Source organism: Pogonomyrmex barbatus, unplaced genomic scaffold, assembly GCF_055798465.1.
Source record: "Pogonomyrmex barbatus isolate J1 unplaced genomic scaffold, ASM5579846v1 scaffold3, whole genome shotgun sequence".
NCBI lineage: Eukaryota > Metazoa > Arthropoda > Insecta > Hymenoptera > Formicidae > Pogonomyrmex > Pogonomyrmex barbatus.
In genome coordinates, this window is record NW_028297127.1 from 21457477 (window position 1) to 21476718 (window position 19242).

General features: G+C 28.9%; 1 protein-coding gene and 1 non-coding gene across 4 annotated transcripts; both read left to right on the forward strand.

The window, feature by feature from the left end:
* Nucleotides 1–1242: 1242 nt before the first annotated feature.
* LOC105429593 (Lipid droplet subset dehydrogenase 1) lies at nt 1243–17614 on the forward strand. 3 transcript variants are annotated; one of them, XR_016139795.1, is made up of 9 exons: nt 1243–1397; nt 10711–10870; nt 14036–14190; nt 14343–14520; nt 15047–15176; nt 15286–15406; nt 15931–15950; nt 16160–16285; nt 16663–17614. XR_016139795.1 is itself a non-coding variant. In XM_011642682.3 (8 exons), coding segments are annotated over exons 1-8 (945 nt in total). In that variant the 5' UTR covers nt 1244–1395; the 3' UTR covers nt 16736–17614. The 3 variants fall into 3 exon arrangements, 2 of the variants coding, with proteins under 2 accessions (XP_011640984.2, XP_011640986.2); XM_011642682.3 differs by lacking the exon at nt 15931–15950 and having other exon boundaries at nt 1244–1397; XM_011642684.3 differs by lacking the exons at nt 1243–1397; nt 15931–15950 and adding an exon at nt 5869–6096.
* TRNAA-GGC (transfer RNA alanine (anticodon GGC)) lies at nt 12609–12680 on the forward strand. The gene has a single exon. It is a non-coding gene; the product is annotated as a tRNA-Ala (tRNA).
* Nucleotides 17615–19242: the final 1628 nt, after the last annotated feature.

Genomic DNA, 19242 nt, shown 5'->3' on the forward strand with positions numbered 1-19242 from the left:
TGAACCATTGTAAATTGTATATTAGTTAAAAAGATAAAAAGAAAGGAAAAGAACTTTAATTCTAGTGACTTTGCCCGAGTGTGAAATATATAGAGTGTGAAATTTCTTAGAGGAGAAGAGACACAAAAATGTAAATTGTAGGTAGTACAATACCTACAATTACCTTCACTGTCAGAAGAGTATTCAGTTATCATAATATTAATTTCTAATTAATTTCTAATAAATTCATTGACTTTACATTGATATTACAAATACATGTATGTAACATTTATTTTATATAGATTGTAGTAATTACTTTGATCGTATTCTTATTATTATTTATTACTTATTATTGCAGTTACTTTTCTCAGCGTTTTACTTTAAAAAAATATAAAAAGTACAACGTACTTTTCGAAACTCTTTAAAAAATTCTGCGATTCTGCTTTGAATTTTTTTCAACAATTTTTGTTAGAAAATATAAAAGTGAAAAGTGATGTGTGCATGAATATAATATTAATATTCAAAATAAAGTGTACTGTGTTATCGCAACATTTATCATTCTCCAAATCAAATAGAGACATATCGACGAAAAAAGATAAGCTGGACATACTATTCGAAAGTTTAATTGCTCGGAAGTATAGAGACCTAATATATATATATATATATATATATTTTTCGATCGATAAATGTTACGGCCGAAGGGAATCAATAAATTGGAGCACTGCCCCCGAGGTTGGCTGTGATACAACCCTTTCCTTCTTATGGGAGGGTAAATTTAGCATCAAAATATTTTCAATCGGACTATATGATGTATGAAATACATCGCGCGATCTCATAACACACACACACACACACACACACACACACACACACGTATACACACATACGCATACATAATTTACTATAATTTACGACTTTAGAAGTTTTAAAGGAAGTAATGTATTAATTAGTTTACGATAATATGACATAAATCTCTGATTGATATAAATCAACTAAGCTATAGTATATATTATATTAAACATTTTATTTTAAATCATCACACTGACTGCCATCGATTGCCAAAATATTTTAAGAATTGTCATATAAATTAAAGTTGTATTCTTCGCGCACGCGTGTACTTAATAATTGATATTACTTCTTCGAGAAATGTAAATTCATTCTTCTATCTTTCATTCTTTTATCTTGTATTATCACAAGACAAATATAACTTATCAGTAGACCTATGACTCGTACCGTATGACTATGATTAAAACGCCAGTATCAAAAGATTCAGATATACGAAGTACGAGTCATTTTACGTTATACGTTATACGTAATTATTCTTGCGTGAAACTTTATCATTTTATGTTACTTTGAAGCATAACAATTATCATTATCAAGCACAGCACAGGACGTACTATTATTACGTGAAAGGATATGTGAGTGATTTATTATTGTGCACGCACAGATATAAGATATGTATTGCGCGTCATGTGTATAATGACAGAGAGGGTAATTGGCAATAATAATATCAAAACGAATCGATTAAGAATTATTAAGAATTATGCACGAAATACATAATTCGAGATATGATATAAGTAACAATTAACAATTATCAATAATAATTACTAAGATTTTTAATATCTTTTAATTAATTAATATTATAAAATATTATAAAATTAATGCATAATAATTATTAATTTAAATTTTTTCATAAATTATTATTATTTGCTATTATTTGTTTGCACTATATCTATATAAAATTTGACAGTTAATAATCTAAAATTGTAAGACTTAAGACGCCTTGAAGAGGCGTATTATCTTAAATTCTCGATTTTGAACTTTGTGCTGTCTGGGTAAATACTGGCAAAGAGAAATCTATCGATAATACATTTAAGATTTTTCTAAGATTTAATTTATTTCCATTCTAGCAAATATATTAATGTGAAGAAGATACAAGATTGAAAAAGGTTTCTAAAACATGTACGTCAATTACATAATCACATTTTCTTTTTATTTTCCAATTATGAAAAAGTTATTAATTTTATTAACATATTATAATTCTGCAAAAAATACATTACCTAAAATTTCATTCAATTTTCAAACAGATTACTAATTTTTTAAATTAACATTGTACATTATTATATTATGAATCGCAATTTACATTTATACTTGCATACTTAATAATATACAGTTACATTCAATATTACACACTTATACTGCAGAGGCATTAATTGTAATGCGATTGTAATCCGATTTGAAACATAAAAATTTGATTTCTATTATTCAGCGATTCAATTGCAATAGTTACATAAAAATGTAATCAATTTCATATTTATTAATTAATATTGTTTCTCTATTTAACTATATAAATCATACTTTTGTTGTAATCTAATTGGATTATATTTTTGTCTCGATACAACGTATCAATGTATATATTGAAATTTAATAAAAACTAAAGACTTTAATTTTTTAAACGGTCTTTTTTTTATTAACTTGTCGGACAATTTTTAATTTTGTATTCTATATAGGTCTCATTTTTTTATAATAACGTAATTACGTAATAATGAAACTTTGTTTACTGATTTTGATTGATTTGCGCGAAATTATGTTTTTAAGATCTCCCAAGAAGATCATTATCTATAAATCATCATATTTTTTGATTGATTTATTAATTTAATATAAAATGGATAACCGTAATAAAACCGCCTCAACATTCTTTTTTTTTTTTTTATATTACATTAATATGCATTTTCTCTTACTTTTCTTACTTTTACTTATATGCAGGTGAATGTCCGTATAAGGCACGAGTTTATAAAATTTTCAAAATAAATGGCACAGAAGAATACATACCAAGAATTATTAAACTTTAAAAGTTTTCACGTTAAAAATGATTAAAAAATGAAAAACGAAACGTCCGAGTTTTTATATATAATAACATAATTAATGTGTGTTAGAATAATATCATCTTATTGATACAAAAATTAAATTCGTACACTAATAACCGTGCCTGCCTCTCATTTGTCTCTTTTCCGTCTGTTTATTTTAGAAATTTAACTGTCATCACAAAATCATCATGGAATCAGAAAATTTATAAGCTCACGAATTTTATCTCATATGTATGTTTGTGATAACGTGATAAAAATTAATATTTATCATAGTGTCCATGACTTTTGATCCACGCTTGGGAAATACAGAAAAATATTATCTGCATTTGTTATTGTGTTATTATTAAGAATGTTTTGTATGCGTATCGAAATTATTGGAAACTTACAATTAGATCACAATTAGAAAATCAATAATGCGAGAAACAAGATCTGAGCATTGATATTAAAAAAAAAGAACGATTTTTTGCTCGACAGTAATTATCGTCAAATGAAATATCTGATAAATCCACGTGGAATAAATGAGAATTTTTTTCGCTTGCGTATGCGATATATGATTTGAATATTATTTGCATAATAATTTGCATTATAATTTTAATTTTTCGAATTAAAACATTTATACTGTTAATTATAAGACAAATTCCAACAAATTAATGTAAAAATAACACTTGATTATCTGCTTATTTCAAACTTGTTTGAGAAAAGTCAAGTATCAATACAGTGTGTCTTAATGTAAAAACATGTTATTGACTAAACTGTTGTTAGAGATAAATGTAGATTGAAGATTAAAAGATCAAAAAGATCACACCGGTAGACGCTTTTGACGCGTTTTTATGCAAATATATATAAGCCATTATACATGCAGGTGATAATAACTTATTTTTCAGATTATAAAAGCACATTCTTACATCCCCTGAATTGTGTCTCTTTTGAAAACAATTGTATCACATAATAATCCTAGATATTAATTTACTTTTAAATATAAAGCGGCGATATAAAGACATCATAATATAACACATGTTGCGTATATACCAATGCTCTCTGCTCTTGTTGCAATACAAAAATTTATTATCTTAAAATATGATTGACATATCGATTATCATATCGACCATAAATATATAAATTTGTAAATGAAATCATAAAAATGCTTTTTTTTTTTATTGAGCATTAATAAATTAAGTTTCGTTATAGCTATAAAAACAGCGAATAATAATAACCTATGGCACAGGTGAAACAAAACTAATGGCAAAAAAATTTTTTAAATAATTCTGTAAAAAAGTTGACTCTTTAAAATTATAATAATATTAAAATAAAAAATATTTAAATATTATAAGATTCTATTAAAGATCATTAATTTTAGCAGATGTAGTTTTAGCCTTTAGATTTAGTATGCCTTCTAAATAGTAGTATATGGTCAAGAGATTAAAGCATCACAAGGCACTTTACATAAAGCCAGACGAAGAATAAAACATTCTTCTCACGAAAAGTCCTCGCGTTGAAAGGAACTTTTTTACCTTACCCACCTTTATGTAAAACTTAATTTGTGTATATCGACTTTTCTGGTTACTTATTAAAGAAAATCTCAAAGCGACTTACGTATCGTATCGTAGATTGCCTTTAAAACGTGTATCTAACATGTACATATTACGCTAATGCTAATTAATTAAATCTTAATCTTTTCTTTCTTATATTGTCTTACATTTTTTTTTAATATATTAATTTAGATTTATTATATTACAGTATTATTATATTTGAAGAACAGTTTATTAATAATTATTCGTATTTGTTAATATTTAAACTAAAGAATTACTAATTCGAGTCATGTTAAATAATTATAAATTCAATTAAAATGTCTTATTTATACGCACGTTATAAAACGTTTTAATTAAAGTTAATATTATCTGAATATGGTAAAATAGATATCTCGACTTTAATTACTCAATTACGCAATTAAATCGTTCATCGAGATTATATCAGAGATTATAAATGTAACGTACTCGACGAACGGAATAAACGTATAAAATATGCATATCTTATAGAGCAATTCCAAAGATTTTGTTGTCTCGACGCGTATTTATGCTTAACTAGATACTGATAAAGAGATAGATGCGGAACTAGATGTTGAAAGCGAGAAAATAGATTTCAATTTCGGATCATTGTTCAGTTAGTTCGGACGCATCAAAACAAGACAGACAAAAATGAGACGGAGCAGAACCTTTCCAAATACATGTTGATTAGCTCTAAAACTAAAATTATAGAGAACCGCGCATATTCGGCGTCTCGCAGTTTTTATACGAAGAAAGGATGCAATCAATGTGGTGAAAAAGTGCTCGGCAAAAGTGCACGTTAAGATTTCCGAAAAACTATTTCGCGAAGATCTCTCCAATTGTATTACAAGCATAATTACAACTCGATATGGAAAAGTCTACGAGGAACTAATTAGATTTAGATGAAGAATAGTAATTTCTCATTATTTGTTCATATTCGACCGACAAAACCACGATATTTTACGTGCAAATGAATTTGCACGTAAGTATCGTAGAAAGGATTACAAGATTATAGCGTATTATTACCCAAAAAAGTGAAGATCGGATCGGACGTAATCCTTTTTTCGTTTCTTAGTTTTTTCCCTAATCATCTTATCTAATTGTACGTAGAGAGCAAAACGAAGCGAATTACATTGTTCGTGAATTTACAGGGAAATCGCGCGTGACTATCACGCGACGTTTCTCGATGTCACTTCAGGCAACGTTCGAGAGAACGTTCGGAAAGAATACTCTGAAATACTGTCATACAACTTTGGTTTTTTTCCGCTCTTGCACGCGCGCTACTAAGCTACAATTCCTCTTGGACTCTAGACCAGAACTCTCGAACTCCACTGGCGCTGCATTGAAGTACGGAAGTACGGATGCGAACACCGAACGCGACCACCCATCCAGGGACGGTTCGTCCGGTTTAATAGTTCGCATTTCTACTACACACTGATAATGCGGTAGCGGTCGTCTTATGTCTTATAGTCAAACGTTGGTAGCATCCGATGCGGAGGCTTTTGCCAGCGCCGACCAGCTGTCGCAGTGTTGGTGGTAGAGAGTGACGGAAAATTTGCGTCGGTGGCGGTTGGTAGCAGAGAAGCTCTATAGCCGGACGTGGTTTAGTCACGGTCCGTACGCGAACGGCGGCGGTTCGTATCTTATTGAAATTTATTCACGTCGTTGCACTGCGACCGATCTAAGGAAGATTATCACTGATAAGAGTGAGTAATTAGACGACAATTTGGCCACAATTTTTGCATTCTTTCATCCACGACAAGTGATTATATGTTCAAATGTGCAATGTGTGTGCAATATCGAAATTTGGAATTTAAATATTGGACCATTCTTTTTTATTTCTCTCTATTCCTATATAAATATGAAATTATATGAAATATCGATCCTATCATTTGTCCTGACAAATCTTGAATTTACTCGGTGCTTACTCTAATATTTCAGAGCTCTTAGCACTAAGTGTGGTAGCACATAATTTCCTTCTTTCTTTCGACAACAACTGATTATATTAATTTTAATGATCCTAAGAATGCAGACAGACTATAAAGAATTACGCGTAATGAAAATTGCACAAAACAGTGCAATTTTGTTCCTTCGGCATAATTCATTCAGAGTTCATCTCATGTTTTCACATTCCACGATGAATATTCTAACAAAAGTTAAAAGTTAATAAAAGTATTAATAAGTAATAGAATACGTAAATCTAAAATATTAGAGAATTTTTTCTACTTTTTAACCCGTCTTTTAATAATTAATATAGATATATTGCACGCATAGATATATATTGCCCAACGCTCATGTGCGCGTAGATAAGAATTATGTATTTTATGTAAAATTTAAATTTAGCTCTAATTAAAATTTAGTCTGTGACTAATTTAACCTGTGACGCTTTTGTTTTCTATTTAAAAAGTTCTTACATTGGTGAGAAGTATCGAATACTTTTAATTAAATTATTAATAAAACACAAGGTAAAAAATTTGACTTGAAAATTTCACATAAGTGAAATTTTTCCAATTGTCAAAAAATAACTTTAAAAAGTACATCTAGAGAATTATACATCTTACGAAACACCTTACATATTCCAATAAATTCTTTGCTTTATGTTTTGTTCGCGAAAACGTAACATCGTTGTAATTATACATCAACTGACGTCGCAATCTGTGATGTCGTCGTAAATCTGATTACGCGGTTAGAAAGAGAAAAAAAATCTTATATCATGACCATTTTATGAAATCAGCTTGGATTTTTTGGTACCAGTGAAACTTTATAAATATTCCGTAAATCTTTGACGATATGATAACAAAAAGATTTTCTTCTCATGTTTATACGCAGAATTTTTCAATCACATTCCAATACATGCAGAGAGAACTTAATTGTAACCTAATTATTTAAAATTTGATAGTAGAACCGTCCAAAAATAAAGAAATAAGAAAAATGTTTAAAATTAAAACGACAAGTTAGTCCTTTTTTTTCTAAAATAAAGAAATGTGTGGCACAAGAGAGAAAGAAATATCCTCTTCCATTTCCAAATAATCGCTTTTAAATTAATCCAATCACAAGTCTCGTACAATCGCAAGTTAATTGTTAGTAATACTTTTATCATCAGATAAAAGTTTGAAAAGACCTTTTAAGTCGGACCACTTTTCCGATCAGACTGGGATGTTCATACAAAGCGGTTCTGGTATCACGTTTACTAGATGCACATGTTACTAGATGCAACATGTTGGAATTCGGGATGCCGTCTCGACAAGTACGAAAATATTCGAGAAAACACATTCTGAAAAAAAAATCAAAGAAACGAAATTTTTTTTGTACGCGGAAGGGAAACGCTTTTGCTGAAATGTCTAAAAATTTTGGTTAAATCTAAAGATAAATTGTGCAGGACATTCGAGTTAGTTGCTAGAATACCAAAACTTTTTGCAGCGTTTTTTGTAGCATCGTCATGTTTAAACATCGTTTCTTCCTTGTGCGCGTGTGTGTGTGCGCGCGCGCGCGCGCGCGTGTGCGTGAGAAGAGATATGTAATATATTTATTATTAATGATATTGTTAATATATAATTATTGACGTCAAAAGCCAAAAAAAGCAAATCTGTCAAAATGACGTGACGTGACGAGGAATGTGTTTACGCAATTATGAATCAAATAATAAATTGATAATATATTAATAAATAAACATAATAAATAACCAAATATATAAATAAAACTCAAAGATATTTCGTAAATGCATGCATACACGTGCATTTTCGTGACTCGCATGCTACTTAATGATGAATTTCTTCTTGAACTTAATATTATTGTTAAATTCATATTGTTATGCGTGACAAACAAGATACGATATAAATAGTCTTCTTGAGAAGAAAACGTGATTTGCAAAAATTAAAAGTGTACAGTAATCACAGTGTACAACAACAAGTGTATGACAAATAACGATAATTTGTAGAGCAATAAATCCGTTATAATATATTAAATTTTCCTCAACTCTTGCGTTTTTTATGCGTTTCATTTATAATGTATATTCCAACTTTTCTCTTTTTACTAAAAATCAATAGGGTATATACGTCGAGAGAAAATAAGTCATTCGACATGACATTAACAGGAGATACTACTTAATCTTGCAGACAAAAAATCAACATGCAGACACACGTTCGTTAAACATCATTACAATCTTGCATTTGGGAATGTTTACGATCGTGCGATTAATCTCTTTTTTTGTACTTCCGCAGTTACCTTCAAAGTACGTGATCTTGATAAGTATGATTAATTAAACTTAACCTTGATTACAGCATGCTTATTGATAATTCTACATGAATAATTCATCCACATCATCAAAGCAACAGCTTTATTTTTCTACTTGTTTAATGGATAACAAAAGATTTGAAATAAAAATTTACAAAATAGATGTATAAGATTTACAAAAATTTAATTATACAAGGTCAGGCATTTATTTTCTTACGCAGGTTTCATCGAAATCAATGAAAAATACAATGAAAACATATCAAAGCGTACGAGAAATATATTCATCTAAATATTATCTAAATAAATAAAATAATTTTTCATTTCTTTTCTTATTTTTCGCTAATGTTAAATATTTATATAATTCAGGTAAAAAGAGCAAATATTCTGAATATTTTAAAATATTTTGAATTTTATTATGTAATAATATATAAATATAGTAATTATATTGTATAATAATAATAATAATAATAATAATACAATCTGAAAAAATAAAACCTACGAGTGAAAAAAATTAAAAAAAGTGGGGAGTTAATTGACTTAAAAATTTAAAAACTTGCCGATGCAATTATCGATGCAACTGAACAAGAATGATCTTATTCGTATCGTACGTTTGTCACACGATGTGTGTTTGTGATACGACAGCACTACTTGTCACAGTAGCTGCGGTAACTTAATTCGCTCCAACTCTGGACAGAAGGTCAAATATGCATTTATCACAGTCTATTTTACTAACCTGACTAGAGAAATATGAAGCGAGAAAATATGGATTAGCAAAAAGCTCTCTAACACTCTATCTTAATTTTTACAATAATAATTAATGATTATATAATCTTATATTGATATTATTTTAGAAATATCTTTGATCGATAAAAAAAAAATAAAAAAAAACAATGAAAATGAACATGTCATTTACACATATAATATCCACATCCATCATCTTCGAGTAACGTGATATTATATATGTTTAGTATGTACTATAAAAACATCTATAAAAACATCTATAAAAACATCTATAAAAATGTATATCCTTTCAAAATGGCTGACATATCATTAATTTTATAACTTTCAAAATAGTAATGCACAAGTAAATAATATCTGCAGGAGAATTACCAAAGTTCTACTTTTGTGATACCTGCATGACTTACAACTGCACAACTTGTTATTACATTCAATGTAATAGTTCGATGCAGGAAATAAGCGTTATATAACGCGATATGATAGGTAGACCATGATAGGTAATATTTAACATATTGTAAATATGTAAATATGTAGATTGATAATTTTTATAATTTGCTAATATATACTCTAATTGACCTTCAATTTAAATTTCTTTTTCTTTTTTTTTAGAAGTGCATTAAAAAAGTTACATAAATTATTTAGCAAAAGATTATTTCGTGGAACACTTTTTCTGTAAGAAATAATCCAATGGAACTCTAATATTCTCTATAAACTACAATAACATATCGACACCATATCGACTTTAAATAGAAACACAAAGTTAAATTAAAGTTAAATTGCAACAATAATATGTATCTATTATAAATAAAGAACGTATGTACATTTTGAAAATTTACTTGCTTTCAATAATTTGTCAAATATTTCTCAATCAAATATTCCTTAAATAAAAGAGAGTGAGAAAGATTAAAAAGTTAAAAAGTGTTCTCTTTTCTCTTCTAAAATTATTCGAAATTATTGAAATATAATAAAGCTATAAACAAATATTCTTAATATACATTTCTACTAGCTTTACTAGCTAGTAGAAATAGTTACACGGAAAACCTACATGTAGCTCTAGCTGCCCCACTATATAATGTATTCCATACTGATAACACACAGGTCTTACGATAATTAATCATTTTGCGACATTCCGATATAATTACGTTAAATGATAAATTTCAAATGAGCTAATTATAGAATGATACTAAAGTAAAAGTGATTATATTGTATTGTTATTTATTTATTATTATAATATTCTACTAAATATATATAATTTTTCTGCCAGGAAAAATTTACATCAAATAATGAATAAATAAATTCTTTGATTTTTATTTCTTTGCAATTAAACAAGAATCTTATTAATTTTTCAGGCCAGAATATCAAGCAACCATGGTAAAAGCGTACAATGGCGCATTAGTTCTTGCGGACATTTTATTAGTTATTTTGAAGATTCTATATTACATTTGTGAGAGCGTGTACAAGTTTTTTGTTCCACCGGAAGAAAAAAGTGTGGCTGGTGAAATTGTTCTAGTATGTATCTATACAATATGTATTACTGATATATACTAATATATTTATTATATTCCATTTTGTTGTTTTACAAAGTGAACTGACGCAAAATTTATTTCTAGAATTGAGCATTTTAATGTTATAAATAAAGTTAAATAGGAGAGAAACATATCTCGATAATATTAGTATATTAAACAATTATTACTCTTACTTACATTAGAAAGAATAATAATTTTATTTTAATATTTCACGTTCATTTATTGGATACTAATCGAAAAAAGATTGTAAATCATTACAATGTAAATAGAATGGAGAATAGATAAATTTAACATGTTCTTATATAAGCGAAAAAACGATTTAATGAATTCCGATTAATAAATATGCATATGCTATAACTAATTAGACTTGATTATTGAACGATTATTGTTACTTATGTAATTTAAAAAATAATATTTTGTAATATAGATCATGAATTGGAAAATTATTATTGTTACTTTTTGTTTGTAATTTTTTATCTGTAAATAATACACGTGCATAATTAACAAGTTTGGTCTAAAACATTGATTTACACATTCAAACACACACACACACACACACACACACACACACACACACACACACACACACACACACACAAAGTGTCCTATTCTATTTTAAACAGTCAAATAATGTCTGAAAATGATGTGATTGTAGAAAAAGATATTTCGTAGAAAAGTTATGAAATTTCGAGTGGGCCAAGGTAATACCGATTGTGATACCGCTCATTCATTCGCGGCTGACGCTTCTGTCGAGATTCTTTATGGGCCATTTTTCTAAATAAATAAAATCATCTATTTTTTTGTTACGTATGATTCATTTAATGTTTCATTTATTCTGAAAAAATGAAGCATTAAATGAATCATAATACGTAACAACACTGTTATAAGGTAACAGTGTTAAGACAAATGACAGTGTTTACAAATGTCAGAAAAATGTCAATAGTTCACGAGACATTTTATACTTTATTCTGATACATTTCGATATATAAAGTAAAATATCTTGAAAATTATTAATTTTATATTTGATAACCGTTAATATTTTTGTGCACAGAGGCTAATGAGACAAGTCGATTAATGTAGAGAAAGGCCGCGCACTATCATATTATTTCATTTTTATCGCTCATTATATGTAAATTAAGGCTAAAATGATGCGATAGTTCTAATAGCGCGCTCCCTGAACTCGGCTAAAGCATGTAGTTGTCTTTAAAAATAAGACTATTTGTTGCTATTTACATTATCCTTCTTAAAGCAGCCATATATTTTTTATACATTAATTGATTTGTCTCATTATTTTGTGCATAAAAGTATCAAGATACGGTTGTCAAAAAATCAATAATCTACGAGATATTTTATACATGTATCAGAATATCCTGGAATAAAGTGTAAAATATCTCGTAAATTATTGATTTTTTAATATCTGCAACTTAATATTTTTATATTCAGAATCGGGGGCTCGAGCCATGCTTGATGCAATCTCTCCTGTCGTGCTCCAGGAGGATTATTTGTATATTTGCCAATGGCGTTGGAGGGTGTCGCCGCTGCAGTCCGACCTGCATCCATCGAGAGAATAGGACCATCATCTCTCTGGAGTACCGGTCGTGGGGATTCGAAAGAATACATGTATATATGTATATTGTAATATATATATATATATATATGTGTATCATTGTATTGTTGACGTGTTATTCTAAACACGTTATTTGCGATAAATATCATCACATGCCTCGGTAGTCGAAAGGATAAGATGCCTGCCCGGCAAGCAGGAGATCCAGGTTCGATTCCTGGCTGAGGTGGTATTTTTTCGCAAAATAATTACGAGTTTTCACGACTGGTTCGTGGTCGGGCCCCGCCGTGACGCACACCCTCCCTTCTTATTTGGGACTAGAGACTAGAGGAACTAGAGAAATCATTCCATGTACCAAAAAATATATGATTCCATAATAATTCTCAACAGTGGCGTTATTATCCGCGGATGAATCGATATCATGATAGTGCCCTCTTTGAAATTCTAACATTTATATGAAACATTTTTTTCTACATGATTTCCAGATATGTGATAGTTTAAAATAAAATCTCCCTTTCGCTCTGTGTGTATGTGTGTGCGTGTGTGGAGGGAGGAGGGCGCATTGGATAACGCTTCCTAATAACGCGTGATTCGGAGTTCTGAACCTTGCAATAACGAGGTTGCCTTCAGTTTATTCTCAAACCGAAATTCGGTTTCTTCATTTCACTCCGTGAAATTCAGGAACGTAGCGAGTACAAGGATTTTTCTATAATCTTAGCAACAGATATGCGTTGATACGCTATTTCTACTCGCGCTACTTAAGGTGTGTTCGAGGAGCTCACTATTAGCGCTATTTAACACTACTACTGTTTGGAAAAGAAATTGATAGAGCTACCAAACACTAGCGTTAGCGTCATATCGGTAGCGTTTTTACGTCATAACTTTGCGCTATCAAACGCTATCGCTTCCGAGCTAGTGCATTAGTAGCGTTTGGTAGTTAGCGTTTGCCAGCTTCATGAATACTAGTTAATTAATAAATACTAGTGAATTGTCTGTTACCCCTATATCGTGTGAATTATCTATTAATCCGAAGATTTTGAAGTTTCTGCTAAATTTCGATAAAAATTTTAAAATTAATAGATTAAAATTTAATTTAAATTAATTTATTTTAACTCTTTCTATTTTAAAATTAAAATTTTTTTTAATTTTATTCTTTGGTTCTTTGGAATGAAGATTTGGAATGGATTATACTTTTAATGCTACACTCACTACACTACCGCTGTTCGCATGGAGTTCGCATTTGCTAGCGCTATTTTGGCTCCGTGAATGGGATTGCAGCGTTGATAGTACAGCGTACAGGTAGTAAGCTCCCCGAACGCACCCTCACATGCATTTAACATATATGGAGACATATATGGAGACTAGCGCGCTAGTTTGAGATTCGCTATTACGAGGTTCTAAATAAAAAAATGATGAGAATAATTATAGATTTAATAATCAATACCTACTTCTGCACTTAATTGATAAAATGGATGATAATTATTATCTTTATACTCGGAAAATTTTTAAGGAAATAAAGTTCAAAAAGTAGAAATACTAGGATTTTTATAAACAATATAATATACTGTATTAAATCTTTTATAGATAACAGGCACAGGTCACGGTATTGGAAAAGAATTGGCCCTTCGTTATGCATCGTTAGGCGCAACAGTAGTCTGCTGGGACGTGAATCAAGAAGCAAACGAAGAGACGGTGAACGAAATAAAAAAGAATGGAGTAACCGCTGCATACGCTTATCAGTACGTTTATGTCGTTTATTTTCCAAAATAAAATATATTTTCTGTGCAATAAAGTTGGAAGAATGTAATGGTGCGATGATGCACCGATCACATCCGATCAAAATGTATTCAAGATAATATTAAAAATAAAATATTTTTATTTTGTTTTACAGATGCGACGTGTCGAAAAGAGAGAACGTTCTCAGCGTAGCCGAAAAAGTCAAAAAGGAAGTCGGCGATGTCACTGTTTTAGTTAACAATGCCGGAATAATGCCTTGCCATACATTTCTCGATCATACGAGCGATGAAATAACACGGATCTTTGATATTAACGTACTAGCCCACTTCTGGGTAAGTTGATACATTCACCGCGTATTTAAATAAATATTTTAGCTGACTCCATATTTACACCAAATAATAGGAAGAAATCAATACAATAAGAACGAAATATTGAAAAACAAGATTGAAACATATTACTATAAGAAATAAAAATGCTCACTTTATTATCTGATTTTTTCTGCTGTAATACAAAGCTACTTATTATACATTTGTAAGACTGACTTTGTTTAACAGCAGACAAGCATAACAAAGTTTACTGATGGATATATGAATATTTTTATTATATTCGACGATGAATGCATTAAAAAGTCAATATAAATTAATTGAATATATTCCTATAAAAGAATTACACACACATGTATGTACATATACCTATATATATAATAGGTACACACGTGCTATCTATTACATTTTAATGAATATAATGATTCAATATTGTTTTAAAATAAAACAAGATATAATACTATTTAAACTTACAAGCCATTATTCATTATCTATATTGTTATACTTGAATTCTAATTGTTTCTATTACATCTAGATGCTGCAAGCATTTTTACCGAGCATGATCGAAAAGAATCATGGTCACGTGGTTGCGTTATCGTCACTGGCTGGTCTTGGTGGACTTCCAAATCTAGTTCCCTATTGCGCTTCGAAATTCGCAGTTAGAGGTAAATCAGTCCGTATTTATTTCGAATTTAACATTGATTTTAACCATTGTAACACGCAAACATTTAAAACGATCCCGTCATTCTTAATTCATTAATGCAAATGTTGCAGGACTTATGGAATCAATTAGCGAGGAATTGCGGATAACTAGTAAAGGCAAATCTTTAATTAAATTTACTACTATTTATCCGTACATGGTAGATACAGGACTTTGTAAGAAACCGAAAGTGAAGTAAGTATATGATAAAATTATCTAAACAGCAGTTACAATAGTTACAACAGTTATATAATCCTGTATATAATATACATGGTCATTTGATACGATTAGCGAAGTCTATAAGATGTTACAGCAGGATACATACAAGATAATACGATTTGCTTATGCATAGTGCGCGCAGTTTCATAATTGAATAGGCTTTGGCAGCATAATCAACCGTGTTACAACTTGAAACGTTAGAAACTTTATTAGGAAAAAGATATGTAAGTGATTACGCTATCGGAGTTTTTCGTAGTCGTGACGATTTTGTGCGTCTGCACGTATGAGCAATCCGTCATACTGCCTTGTATGTTTCTACAACTGCTTTTTACGCTTTTTACGTTATTATGTAAGAATATTTAATTTGTAAAATTAAACATACCCATTTTCGTGAAATTTGCTTATGAGCCAATGTGTGGCAGATGTAGTATTGATTTATGCAGATAATTGCATATTATTATATATTGCATATTATTACTAGTTATATTTTTTACATGCAGACTAGATTTTTGGATGCGAGGTGAGCTTCTTATAATTTCATTAGAGATAAACATAGCGGAATAAAATTTAATTTCAATTTAATTTTAATCGGCAGTTCATTTTATTAAATCTAGGCCTTTTATTAAATCTGACTTTTCAGCAACTTTAACAAAAGTCTAAATTATTGTTGAATCTTTAGTACTTTAATTACCGTTGATAATATATTAATTAATATGTTAATTTTAACAGGTTCCCGAATGCCATGCCACTGGTTTCATCGGGGCAAGCAGCTTCACAAATAATTCAGGCACAGAGACGCGAATATCGCGAAAGATCTGTGCCTCCACACTGGCTATCAATCAACTCGACAATAAGGTAACTAGATTATAACAAATTATACAAAATAAATATAAATGAATAAGAATATTGTACTAACTCTGAAGAAGATATAATGTATAAAGGTAATATGAGAATAGAATACCGGCAACACTCGGTAAGATAGGATTTTTGGCGTTTAATAATCTTTTTATTTCTTAATTTATAATTTATAATTTATATATAAATATTGCATTTACATATAAATTCAAGATGAGATGAAATCACAAAATAAAAAGATTATAAGGCGCCAAAGATCTTGCCTTGTTGACTATTGACGAAATTTTATTCTCGTGTTAAACGTGTTATATTCGGCTTCTACAATATATACAAGTAAGAAAGGTAATAGTAAAATAAATAAGCACTTTAAATTTCAGACTATTTCCCGATAATGCGATACACTGCTTGGTAGATTTTTGCGACACCGGTGTTGACGCAGATTGGAGTTAACAAATGCGAAAAACATCTTTTGATTAATTCGAAATAAATTTGCGAATAAAATGTTTTCTTTACAGTTATATATAATTATCCAGTATGTTATTGTATTATTTATAAAATATCGGTAAAAATAAGCATGTTATCGATTTATTATTAACATTTCAAAGTATTTATTATTAATATTCAAAGTAAATAATATTCAAGGATTTATTATTAACATTTCATTTAATATTCAAGGTAAGACGTTTGTCTTTCTTCTCAATACTGTGAAAACTCTATTCTACATGTGAAAAGAATTACCTAATAATTAATCATTTAATTTCATTCATTATTAATCAACAATTAAGATAAGCAAAAGAAATGTGTTTTATACATAGCGATAAATAGTAACGTAAATAGTAAATAAATAACTATACAAATTTTTGTACAATATTAAAAAAAAATTATTGTGAAATTATTATAAAATTATTGTATTGTATGCTTTATCGTCGTCGAATAGCATTAACACGGTATATGATTAGTAGCGCGAATAAGATTTCGTTTCGCTTAATTGATAAACAATATTAGTATAATGTACTTGCAATGATAAACTGCTAAGTAATATGTTATGTTATGGTACTGAAAACAGGAAAATAAGTTCAAATTCAAAGTTTCAGCAAAGTTTCAGCAAAGTTAACGCTTCGCATTTCTATTACATGATATTATATTCTTATATTATATTCTATCTATAATATATTAATATTTGCGTATATGTAATAAGGATGTATAAAGGTAAGATGTGTATAGTGATCGTTTAATAATATAATTATCGTCTGATGTATAATTATTTACAATTTTTATACGTGTTACAAATAACATATAATAAAACGTAACTCTTATTAATAGTTTAAATCTTTGAAAAGATAATTTAATGTCTCTTGATTTTAATCTATCGCATATAATTCGAAAAAGCAAATTCGAAAACAAAGACAAAAAATTATGAATGTCAATTACATTATGTTACAAATTTTAAATAATTTCTTGCACTTTTGCCATAAGAATTGTTTTTTTGTCATTGTTTTTTTTTTTTTTTTTTAATAAATCAAGTGTGCTGAATACGAATGTAACTTCAAAAATTATCCATTACATCAGGTTTCTGAGAAGGTATAGATTTATATATCTCAGAAACAAGATTTTAGCCGTTTTAATGAATTATTTACAAATTATGAATTTTTATGAATACATAAAGCAATCAAACATGTCAACAATTTCGAAAAGATTTTATTTATATTTATAACATTAATATCGCATTAAGTATTAATTAGGGTTGGGAAAGTTACCTTGTAAAAGTAATTAGTTACAGTTATAGTTCTTTCCTTTCAAAAAATAATTAGTTACCGTTACCGAGTTTAAAAAATAACATGTTACAATTATAGTTACTCAAAAAGTAACGAGTCGTTATTTTTTAGTTACCTCTCTGTTTACTTCCTGTAAATGTAATGTTTTGTGCATTGCTATTTTAAATATAAAAAATCTTATATTTCTAATATATTTCTCGTAATATATTTCTAAGGACTGATTGCAACATTAAGCGACATTTAAAACTTTAAACTTATTATAATTATTATAATAGCAGTTGAAATTGATTGGTTCTTATTTTACATCTAATCAATCACATTAAGACTAAGTTCGGAAACGTTATCTGATGTGTAATCCTACGCATCATTTTATTCTTGTTTAACATTCGGTGAAAACAAAGATAAAATGATACATGGGGTACTCAAATGTTTTCGAACATAGTCTAAAAGTGTGAGAAGCAGGCTGTTAGTGCTATTGTCTGTGTTCAACTCAAACAGCTTTGCAATTGTGTAAGATTCTTAAATATGATTATACATTTAAATCCATGAGAAACTAAGAAAGAAACTAACAAAAACTCATCATATCAAAGATTTTTACAACAATTGCAAAACTGCTTTTTCTGCTGAACGTAGCCATTGTGTCATTTTATCACTAAATATAAAACAAGGATAGAATGGTGCAATAGCAATAAATGACAAATAAATTTGAAATATATAAAGTAACGATGAAAGTAATTATTAAATTAGTTATTGGTTACTAAAAAAAATGTAATTAAGTTAAGTTACAGTTATAAAGGAAAAAAGGAATGAAGGAATTAAGTTATAATTATTGAAAAAAAATAACTCTAACTGTAACTTCGTTACAAGTAACGCGTTATTTTCCAATCCTGGTTTTAATTACATTATTAAAAACATTATATAAGATGTAGATCTAGTTTCTTCTATATTGCGCGTGATAATTATATTGTGATTCATGATTGTTGATGATGATACTAAATAAATTAATACTAAGGGTTACGTCCTGCGTATTCGACAATTCCTTCCTTTTGAACAATTTCGAAGGGCTTTGAAATATCTCGAAAAATTCGTTTCTCGGCGAAAGTTTTATTGCCCACTAAACGTTTTTTCTCTTCCTTAAACAAATAGTCTCGGCGCCAACAGGACGGGAAAGCCTAATAAAGA

What these genes read in the sequence shown, in the direction of transcription:
- LOC105429593 (XM_011642682.3), top strand. An exon ending in ACCGCTGCATACGCTTATCA is followed by an intron (nt 14,191 to 14,342) that starts GTACGTTTATGT and finishes TTTGTTTTACAG; the next exon opens with ATGCGACGTGTCGAAAAGAG. An exon ending in TGTAAGAAACCGAAAGTGAA is followed by an intron (nt 15,407 to 16,159) that starts GTAAGTATATGA and finishes TAATTTTAACAG; the next exon opens with GTTCCCGAATGCCATGCCAC.